Source organism: Polyergus mexicanus, unplaced genomic scaffold, assembly GCF_030449975.1.
Source record: "Polyergus mexicanus isolate NDT 795.1 unplaced genomic scaffold, iyPolMexi1.0 SCAF_4, whole genome shotgun sequence".
NCBI classification, from domain to species: Eukaryota; Metazoa; Arthropoda; class Insecta; order Hymenoptera; family Formicidae; genus Polyergus; species Polyergus mexicanus.
The window spans coordinates 10,312,171-10,324,178 of record NW_027223324.1 but is presented as its reverse complement, the minus strand read 5'-3'; the positions used below and the strand labels follow the sequence as shown (position 1 = coordinate 10,324,178).

Below are 12,008 nucleotides of genomic sequence, written 5' to 3'. Positions count from 1 at the left end.
CATCTTTTCGTCAATCTAACGTCATTTTTACAAAAACAATTCATCGTGGCAAAAAAAAGTAAAAGAATAAAAAAAAAACAGATTTACATCTTATTGTCTTATCTCCTATTAATCCTCACCCATTTAATTTTTCGATTATCAAAGATATTTCTCAAGTAGATTGCTATTACTCTATCGTTTCATTTATTTTTTATAATTGTATATAATTATATTTTATATTATGTATGTAAAGTTTGATTTGTGAGAAATTCTTCTTTTAAAATTATTTACAGTTTCAACATTATTGATGCGACGATATATTTTCACTAGGAAAATATTGTCTTCAAATTAAGAAAAATTAAAATCCGGTGCTTTTCGGATAGTATGTGTATATGTAAAGGGGGAGAGAGAATTGATTAATATTTAAAGCGAGAAAGGCAACATCATCTTCGAGATTCATAAAAAAATCTTCAAGATTCGTAAGTTACATTCTTATATCTTCATACATTTGTAGGAGTATAAATATATGTATAATATGTGATTGCGCGAGAAGCCGAGAAGGAAATGAACAGAGAGGGAAATAAAGATAATAATGTATTCGACGACGAATGGCATTACTCGCGCAGTCGCCCGCCACAGTATGAATTACATTGGCGATTGAAACTCGTTCGTGTTGGTAGGGAAAAAAAAGAAGAAAGTAAGTGCAGACCTGGGGCTGTGTCGGAGGTGGCGAAATTTGCATATTAAATGGGTTGGGATTTATAACAAGTCGATCTCTCTCTCTCTCAGACGATACTAAGCAATGTATGCGATAAATAAAGAACAAGGATGCGAAGATTCTTCATATACTAGGCTATGGAAGCAGAGCGGCGGAAAAATCGAGAGGAAAGAGAAAAGAAATCTCGCTTATATCTCGCGTATATATAATATGCGTGTTCGTGTAGAGAATTATAATTCTCCAAAACACTCACCTCTATAATTAAATTCGCGTACGCGTGTTTCCCGCTCGCTCTTATTTACCCCAATCGAGACCGCTCGCAAGATTGAGCCCTTCAGAATTTTTTGGATCGCGCGTCCTAGAGGGTTTTTACGTGTTGACTTTCGCGAACCGGTTCTCGGCGCTCCTTCGACGGCAAAGTTATCGGGCAAAGTTATGTTCCGCTTGCGCGAATTTGTGCGTTCCGCGTGCCTCGTCGGCGCTTTTGATATACGAATACCTTCGTCGTGGAGGATTCGAAAGCGGGACGGACACTTTGTTGCAAAATGGCCTTGGTAATATCTATTAACGGCGCCGGATTTAAAGGTCATTAAAAGATAAGTTCCCCGAAAAAGAGTGGTTGTTCCCGCGTGGCGTCGAGTACGAAGCGCTAAAGCAAACACGAAGCTAATATTAAATTCCGCGCAGGACTTTAGGCTCATTTAGTTCTCCATATAATATTATGCTCGTATATCGGTGTATGAAAGAATTATCGGTGTTGGAAATAATTATCAGAATTAAAACGCAATCTCTCTCTCTCTAAACTATTCTAAACGACGTAAAGTTAAACGACTTCCATACAGCTTTATTATTCCAATAAGCAGTAATATATAATTATCGATAAATATTATATAATTGTTCCTCTCTATTTATATATATATATATATATATATATATATATATAAAATATTAATATAATATTTATTAATAATTACACGTATAGTCTACTGCTTATTGGAATAATATAGCTATATGAAAGTCGTTGAATTTTACGAAAATAGTTTAGATTGCGTTCCAATTCTGATAAGATAATTATTTCCAATACTATATAATATAAAAATTATCACAATCATTATCCATATAATTAGAAACTATAGAAGGTTGCAACAAAATAGAAAATTGCAGCTGTTTGCTTGGAATGTATCGACTTATTTATAAAGCTTGTTACTAGAGTGAGAATGACACCCTGCGGATTGTAGAGAAACCTATTTGTCTTTGTTGTGCCGTCAAATGCCATCTTCATTTAAATAAGCATTCTGTTTTACTGTCAGTCATAGCCGGACGATAAACGTATAGGTGCTCATATTTATGTGAGCTAAACTTGTATGAAATAACGTATTTTTATGCTCGCAATATGATACTCGATCAATGTGAACATTCACGATATATTCCGATTTCTTTTTCGCGAAAAAATATCAATACGAAACAAACTACTACTCGCGTACTATATAATCGACTAATCGCGATAATTTGTCCGTGCGTTTGTATACCTAAAAAGAGTCGAGAGCGTCTAGACTCGGGCGAGAGCGATGATAGCAAACAGAAATTGGTGGTGGCTGGACTAATATACCCGAATATGATGAATGGTCTTTTATATCCACGGACGTAGTAAGGTGTTATGCGTTATGTTAGTGTTGAATTATCGCGTGCATGGGGTACAATAACGCGGCCCCCGCGGGAGGGCCCCGGGGGCCCGACGATCGGGGTCTTCCTATACGTCGGTTCGTATATATTTCAAGCTTTTACCCGCGAGAGACATCGAGAGATACGCGCGCTCGCTCCATCTCGCCTTCTTAATTTTCCTCTTCGCTGCGCGCGCGCGCGCGCGCGCGATTTTAATCGAGCCGCGTTGCGGGCGAATCGAAAGATCAATCGGCATTGATCGCCTCGAGGATTTATGGTCTCCCCGACTCGTTATTACCATTCACGAAGTATAATAACCCGCGAAACAAACGACGCCACATACCTTGCTTTACGGTCGCGTATCATCATGTGATACGTTATATTTCTCGTTCGTAACGTCATTCTTTTTCTCTCTCATCTCTTTTCCTTCTTTTTATCGACGCCACGATTTTTAAATTGGATATCTTTTCGATTTTTCAAACTTAGCAATGCAAGATCAAATAATTCTCATACGTCATCGAAAATTCAGCTAATGTCAATGCGTTATCACTTTTAACGATATAATCATTTAGCGTCTTTGGTGTTTTTTATTGTTTCAATTTACTGTTCGTAAAATACTAACGTACGATGGAGTGACGACTGGAAGGAGACAAACGGATATGTTGATCCAATCGACTCTAATTATTGCTAGGGAGTTAGGCATAATAATAGCACTGTCTCTCGGACTCAAAGTTGCGCCAGAGAGCTTCATAGAGAAACGAAGATGGAGAGACAGAGAGAGAGAGAGAGAGAGAGAGAGAGAGAGAAAGAGAGCGAAAAGAACAGAAGCACCGACGCATCACTGGCGGGCTTGATTGATGGACGAGAAGTCGCCATGTTTATAATTAGAGCCCGACGTTTCCGGTTCACCGTCTAACCGTCTTCGGAGGCCACGATTCGCTGCGGATCAATTCTCTTGCTGAAATTCTCCCCCCCCCCCCAAAAAAAAAGAAAAAGATTTTTATGCTAAAATAGCGCTAAGAAGCACGGGAAGAGAGAGTCTTTGTGATAATTACGGCATCTGGATTTATTGAAATTTCGCTCGAAAATGACAGCTAGCGCGCGCGCGCTATCAGACACGCGTGAGAAAACGTGCGATTTAACGGGCGTCGGATGTTCCGACACGTTGGTCGATTCTAATTTCGGTGCTTCGCGGTACCCGAGCAGATGCAACGTGTTATCGAACCTTTTAACCACGTGGACGTTTACGACGCGACCGGCTACGAAAATCCACGTGTGCAGGAAACGAGATGCGGGCCGGTGCCGTGGATAGTCACACACGTGTGTATCTTTCTCAACGGTCGACAGGTTTAAGCGTCGAATCCAAACAAATTTGCGAAATAACGTCGTCTCTCGAAGCGAGTCGGTTGATCGTTGAATTAGATTTACCGTCTTATACGCTAAAGAGAAAGCGAAGAAAGAGAAGCGGTACTTTGAAGCAGATATCTCGATGGGATGCGCGAGTTAAATATAAATTAGAGATATACGGATATGTGTATAAAAGTTCTTGGAATTTTTCGCTTTACCTTCGCGAGATTAGCGAATATCGAGAGAATCTTGTAGGTGGAAAAAATTCTGATTAATGAATGTGTCATCCTTGAAAACGTCAGGTTGATCAATATTTGCAATATAAATTAATATTACGACACATCTCGTTGAGAAATCATTGACATACTAATATTATGCGCGTTATTTTCGTACTCAATCGATCTCGTAATTTGTTTATAAATATTCTTACCTCTCTGTTGCATAAAAGAGAAGAGATTGTCAAGGAATTCCTTTCGCTCAGGATTTTTGTCGACTTCGTATAGCTGAAACAGAAAAAAAAAAAAAATCAATATAAATGACTTTGTCGGCCGTCATAACTCGTAAAACACACATTTCGATATGCAAAGTGTCTCGCGTCATTCGCGTAGAAATTAAATATGTGATGATAGTAGGACACCTCGATGCATACGACAATGTATGCATCTTTCCATTCCAAATAATGCATTATAATATACAATTATACAATTATACAATAATACAATTATATTATACTGCGTACACCTTCGAAAATTATTATCGGATCGATCCGACGGCTATATATAATATATAAAACATTCAAGAAAATGTTTACGTGTCGCGTGTGCCTTTTCGTAAAACCGTGCAATACTTTTCTCATTCCGATCGGGAAAATAAAACGTTACCTCGCGGCGCGATAATAAAAACAGGAGTGAAACAAGTGTGCTCATAGCGACAGGCAGATTAGTTAGCTCCGATTATTAATGATTCCGTTTAACCTGCCTCATAACCCGAAACCCTCGCCGAGAAACCCGTACACGAAAGCCAAACCCCCTTCGGGCTAGCGGCCCGTATTATCATATTTGTTATGTACGATGTGCTATATCTAATCTGAGACCTCCTAATTGCTTTTATAATACGAGTTCCGTCCACCCTCGCTCGCTCTTCTCTCTTAGTCGTCTACCTCTCCCGGCAGTCTCCTCATTTTCTCCAGCGCTTTCCCGCGTACATCCCTTAAACGTTTATTCGACGCGAAGCGATACGCGGGCTCGTTTCCTCTTTTCTTCTCTTGGCGATTCAACTCGGCTCGCCTCCGACTCGTACATTTACCGCGACGATAAATTTCATTCGACTAATCGCGCACTGTTTTGCAACACTGTCTTTAACCCAAGGGTGAATGATAATTAATTCGCTGCCTCGCGCTCGCCGTTCATCCTATCTAGTTTTCCGTCCGGCCTTCTCTATTCGCAGATTATTAAAGTAACGATAAAAGAAAAGTTGGTAATTGCGAAACCAAGTGCGTACATTACACTTTGGTCGGTACTTGATAAACGCTACTTTAATCGTGCTTGTATCGCAGAGTTTTCTTATGCCAAATAATAAAGTATTTATTTCAAAGTGATGCGATCTAATTAACTCTCTGCATTCAAGCCGACAATCTAAAATCTAATTGATTGAACCTTCGCATCTCGTTAGCGACGATGTAATTAACGAAGATATCGTTGCGAGGCTCGCTCGGTTCGGTCGTGAATGGAAAGTAATACGTTAAAACGCAGCGGCCGCGTGTGAAGACGTAAACGTCAACGCCTGTCACGAGGAAAAAATGCCGAGCGCGCACGAGATGTACGGCGACAAAACGAAATATGTACAATGCGCACGCACACGACGCGCGATACACGCACAAGCGATCGCGCCTCGTGTAGAGGTTTCTACACGAGCGGCAGGTGCTCGGCAATTCACCACTCGCGCACCACGTGCAGCGAGATCGTTAATCGACGTTAATCAATGAAAGAGAGAGATCGCCGTTCGTTTACCTCGGTTCAATTTTCACGGCGCGATCTCCTCCTCGCTCACCCTCCTCCCGATCTCGCCCATTACACCCTTGACGGGATGAAGCAACGGAATGAGCGAGAGATCGCAGGAACGAAGAAACGAACGGATGGACGGACAGCATTTCTCAAGGGCCATTTTGTACCACTTTCTCGTGTTTTTTCTTTGTCTACACGAGCAATGAGCTCGTTAGGGGCAGAGCCGGAGGGAGAGGACGAAGTAAAAGGCAAGGGAGATGGGGACCGGGAGAGGGTTCAAGCGAGGTATATTGATTGATCTACAGTTAAGCGGACTGACGGCAGCCACGTGAGGATCAGGGGAGAGAAGAGCAGCTCTCTTTCTATCCCTCTCTCTATCTCCTCCTCTCTCGCTCGTCTTCCATGCGTGTCCGCCCGCGTGTTATACCACACTACCGTGGTAAAATAAAGACGGGGCAATGGAATTTGCTCTCGATGATGCATGCGCCACGGGCCCCGCCCTCTCCTTCTCTCATCCACTGACGGCCGGTGAATAATAATTCCTGATACGACCGTCGGTTGATCGGACGACTTTCGTCCCGGGCAAGCCAACTTTGCCGATGATCGATGTACGCGCGCTTAGTAACGCTAACGGACTCGAAGGTGCCGTGATTATATGTACATACAGGGTATACGGGGATAATTCGCGTTTTTATCGTTTTCTTTCAATAGATTGTCAATTCGTTTCCCCGAATTTTAAACAATCTATTGTATAATCCGCGACGAAATTCAGGACAAAATTTGCTGTTTATGGTTTTATATACCGTAATTGCTACTGAAGTTACGAGTTGTAAAGTTTCGATTTTAAATTTCGTCAAAGAGTACATTAAATATTTGTAGACAAGAGAGTGAGACATCCAGTATGTCACGAATCGATCGCATTCTTTGAAACATAAAGATGGTCGAGCCGATTTCTAAGCTTCCTCGTTCCGGTCTCTTCGCGAGACGAATTTTTACAACCTCGCAACAAGAGAGGAAGAAGAGCTCTCTTTCTTTCTCGTCGAGTACGCGTCGCTAGTTTAACGAGCAACGATTATCGACGCTCGACTTTTTGCACCGCGTCGGAGATCGAAATAATTTGCTTTCCTCCGCCTGATAAGGAATACCGATAGCTTTGTTTGTAATCTGCCAAACGCTCGCGTCGCGTAATCGCAGTTAGCAAAAAGGAGATGCGATAAAACCAAAAGAACGCAGTTACTTTGAATCTTTGGGCTCGGTGATTTTACGCCGATAAATCAGAAATGCGTATAACAATAAATTTCCATGTCGTATCTCATAAATCATTAGCGAGGACAAGAATTCTTTTGCAATATATGGTACGTGTACAATGCAATGTTTTCAAGCGTATGTCTCACGCTCCCCTGAAACGAATAATGATAATGTAGAATTTCCATACGTTGCTCGCCGAACTTGGCTCGAAGAGACGGGGGGACTGGACCTACACACTCATGTCGACTTATTATCTTAATTACATAATTGGATCCGTGTGTACCTGGAAAAGCTACGCGCGAGCGAGATGTAACGCGTCGCATCCGCCCCCGCGAACGCGCACACGAGGGTTCGACTTCCGGCCGTAAACCCTTTTAAGGGTGCGTCTCGGCGCGCGAAACGGAAGCGGGGCGCAGCCTTACGTAATCAGCCGACTTTTTTTCTCTCGTCGAGCTCGGAAGATCGAGACGTCGGATAAAGCCGGCCATGAAGAAATGACATCTCCGTGTTAAGGCGCACGCACGGTGACCTTCGTCACGCTGCCGTGATAAGACACATTATTGGCTTCCGTTTCAGGGAGGACACGAATCTATTCGCGCCAATCTGAATTTATAATTCAGTTTATCGGCTCGAATCGAAATTTTCCTCCCATTTTCAATTTTAATATTCTCATATTTATAGATTTGATAGATTATAGTAATTAATAATATTTAATTTTATCATAAAAGATTTCCTTTCTATAGAAATTATTCTTTTACTGTGTATCTCAAATAGACGATAAAATATTTCTTATTAAGAAGTTTGAAGAAGAGAAGCTTTCAATAGATTAAAAACGTATTAACAATTAAATAGTTTTGAAAAGAAAAAAAATCTGACTACTTAAAATATCAAAATAGCTGTTATATAAATTGAGATGAAAAGTAGAAGAAAAATTGCGACTATCTGAATATCTGAAATCTAACGTTAAAAGGATCGTATAATAATGATATTTAATAAAAATTAATTGACTGACATTTTCGTTGCATATCGACTTAATTAGACTCGTAATTCGGCAACTTTTATCGTTGGCCTGAGAGTTATAAAAATGATATAAAAAGAAGAAATATATATCGGTATACATTGCAACATACTAAGGGTACGTACGCAAAGGGCGGAACGGCTAATTTATAGACTAATCTGCGTCCTCTTGGTCCCTTTGTGAGAAGCGGCCGGATTATTATTAAATCATTCCCCGATACGTTTTAATTCGCCCGATCCTGCGGCAGGTTTGCTTGAATTACGACACAAACGTGCGAAGTGAGATAAAAATTTTATCGCCCGGTCTCTTCGACGGTACTTGCTCGTTTAAGGGATTCGAGAGGTCATTAAAGCGCGAATGTAACGTAACGCAATTCAAAGACACACAAGAAACTTTATCTTATAAAAATCTTTCGCAAACGTAAACTTTCGAGCGCGTAAATATGTCAAAGAGAGAATTCGGTATATTAATAAATAAAAGCGTACATATATATATATATATAAAAGCAAAACGCTTTTAAGCGCTTTCTTATATTATTAACGTCAATGAAAAATTATCGTTTTATACAAAAAGATAAGTCCACAAAATACTCGACTCTCGATGGTGAAGCTCTCTCCCATTTAAATCGAGAACGTGTAAAATAATTTCACACACACACACACACACACACACATACAAGGCGCTTTCCCTCGATTAGGCTTCATAAACACACAAGTTTCCGATTAATTTTTATTGAAGGAGATATCTTGTCTTAATCCGATCGTCAGCGACGAAATATATTTTTCTCAAAGCAAAATATCCGTTGAATAAAGACGGCTTCAACAAAATCACTTTCGATGAAGAAGGAAAAGTCCATGGACGCGGATCGTTTGGTCGATAAGCGATAAGCGTAAGATGGTATCCGGTGGTCGTTGGAAACGGTCGAATCTTAAATGGGGGATATCGAGATCGCGGCGGTTTATACGAGCGGCCATAATAGCCGCTACCATTACCCGCTTGCAGAACATTAAAGATAGCGAGGGTAATTATAATCATTATGATGCCGAGCGGCGCGTATAATGCCGTATGCGTTACCGTCCTATAAAATCTCCGTAACGTCCTGAGCAACGTGCGGCCTAAGAAAAGGCCCGGCCTTCCTCTCTCCCTCTCCCGCTACATCCAACAAACTCCACCCGCGCCGGTTATCGCGTTGCATCTTGAATCGCCACAAGCTTTAAGACGCAACGCGGAGCGCACCTACGGTCTTTGGAAACATTTCTTAAAAACCTTATATGGTATACAAAGTACGATGGTAAAGAGATATTAAGAAATCGTGGAGACACGTTTGGAAATTTTCATTGAAATTTTAAGATTTCGTAAGATATGTAAAATGCTAAGTATTGTTTCGAAAAAATTTTAACATATTGATTATATGAATTAATTTATTTCTTGCATATAAAATTAATGAAAGAAGTTGTTAGATTTTGGCAAGAGATCTAAACTATATTACAAATTAACAAAATGTTGTCAAATTTTTCTTGAGTTATTGTACAACGTGACATAATAAAAAAAAAAAAAAGACAAAGATAATTGCAGCGAGAAAAGTGCTAACAGTTTCGAGAAAATCAAGTAGACTCAAATAAAATCGCAAAGATATCGATATCGATTTTGAAGGATAATTGTGTATCGGGATGAATGGCACTAGAATAAAAGTAGAGTGCCACATATATATAATACCGACAATCGCTAGCTTTGTAGGAAACGAGAAAATGCGAGGCGGAAACCGATTGGTACTGTCGCTTTCTCGAAATAAGGGGATCCACTTCGCGAATTCCCATTATAGGGACGAAATCAATCGGCTTTATCCCACCCGATATCGTCTCGCGGGAAGAGAAAGAAAGGAAGATCCATCCTCTCTCACACCGTTGTGTCCTTGAGCAGGCTCTAATCCGAATGAGGTTTCGTTCGTCTTTCTTTGAACAGATCCAGCTTCGAAGGAGCTTCCAAGTGGAATCGTTGACGTTACCCCGCCGATACATTCTCACTGCCTCGAAGTTTTCTCCCCGTGTCTATTTTTTTATGTTTTATTTATTTTTATTCAAGAATAGAAGCGGACTTAGAATTAGACTTTCGAACATAGAGACGCATAGAAGTGACGATGAATAATTAGAATCAGATGAGATCATCGATTGGATTGTCTGATCGTGTAATATTCTTATCGAGATGAAATTGACCCGTTGAAGGCAATCGGATAAATTTTCACGGGCTTCATTCGACGCCGAACTAAAAACTGCAATTGCGAAAATAGCCTCTAAGAATAATCAAGATACGTTGCGACGAAAGAGGTGAGAGTATTTACGAGAGACGCGGTGGACTCTTTCTCTCTTTCTCTCTTCGTTACGCCAGATGTCGGCGTCGACAAAGAAATGTAAGAAACGAAATACTACTATGGTCCCTTTGCGTCCTCCCGCGTTCTCTCACTCTTTTCCCTCTCTCACCTTCTCCTTCTCTTCCAAGAGCGAGACTCGATACAGTCACAGATTTTATGCTCGTAGCTGGAAATATTAAATCGCACCTAAGCACGTTTTATGTCGGCCGCCTAATAATCTCCGACAACTGACTTTGACTTCTCCCTTCCAACATCGAACCACTCTCTCCCTCTCGCAGCTTCCTCTTGCCCACGGTCCTCGCTATCGTTGTTTCGTTTTCGCCTCTCCACCTCTCTCCTCGTCGCTCTCTCAACGGAGACTGTTCTCGCGCGTGAAACCTCTGTGGGCGGCCAACGCATCCACCCGTAGCCTATAAACCCTTTAAATGTTCCGAAAGGGGACCCCCTGATTTACTCTGTAACGCTTTCACGTTGATCCCTTCCTTCGCGGTTGCCAATTCGCAATATACATAAAACTCAAATTATCTATACCGCGGTCATGGACTGTCGCGGCATGAGAATCGATCGCGAAAGCAAGTCGATCGAGGCCATTTTCGAAAAAGACATTGACGTTGTCGCGATTAAAATTTCCGCAAATGCAGCGCCTGCGTTCACCGCGCAGCCGTCGTTCGTTACCTCGCGGTTAATTCGCTCGTAAACGTCGACCGGGGGAAAGAATGCCCGATCGTCGGGCGCGCAATTTCACGAGGTTGCGGCGACCGAGATGTATATGCGTGTATACGTTAGTATATGTACGATCGGAGTTCTCAGATGTGGCAAAACCATGTCCGCGCGATGACAAATTGTCGAATAATCGAATGTACCGTTAGAAAGAAAAATTATCGTCGTTGCGAGAGTCGCTTTGTCGTATCTCCCGATACGATGAAAATAAAATACGATATGTTGGCGCGCGGGCTAATTCAATTTAGATAATAATAAACTCCGCGCTCTCTATGCTGGCTAATAATAAATTAACCGACGCGCGTTAGTCATCTTATCGCTCTATTATACTTCTTCTTTTATCATCGCCGACGATTCGTCGAACGACGATATATTCGTCGGCAACTAATATCTCTGTATACGTCGATGCTTCTTATAACGCTCGTTTTTTTTTTCTCACACCTGCGCGTCGACGTAACAAGGATCGTAACGAGACGTCTTCCGTCGAAGATTTATGCCCTCGACTCGCCTTCTGCAATTTAATCCAGTAGCCCGTTCAATTTGATTTCGATATCGCGATAAAGGCAGCGCGCGCGAAGCTCGATGGCATCCTTTCCGTTTCGGAGCCACACCTTGATATTGACTATCTATCGTCGCGATGAATCCTTCTGTCTACATTCGTTCGGAGGGTGTGGCAGTCGTAAAAAATATTCTACAAATATAATGATGAATTTAATTCGGCACACAGTAGCGTAGCTAGAAGTCTCTTTAAAGTGGCGAAATTATTCGAATGGGAAATAAATGGCTAATTAAAAAAAAAAAAAAAAAAAAAACGGACAAAGTACATTTAATTAAATAGCGAAACTGCTGCAGACAGAAGGGATTGTGTACCGAAACTGTCCCTTCCCCCCCCCCTCGTCCCGCTCCCCCTTGACGATGTGCCGCGCGACAAAGTTGCGTGTACGA

At 41.4% G+C, this 12,008-nt stretch overlaps 1 protein-coding gene across 2 annotated transcripts in view; it reads right to left on the bottom strand.

The window, feature by feature from the left end:
• Retn (retained) overlaps positions 1-12,008 on the bottom strand; it is a 93,934-nt gene that overhangs the window by 19,039 nt on the left and 62,887 nt on the right. For both annotated transcript variants that reach the window (XM_070294299.1, XM_070294300.1), the window contains exon 4: positions 4,137-4,209. In XM_070294299.1, coding sequence (XP_070150400.1) covers positions 4,137-4,209 — 73 coding nt within the window. The remainder of the gene's footprint in view (positions 1-4,136; positions 4,210-12,008) is intronic.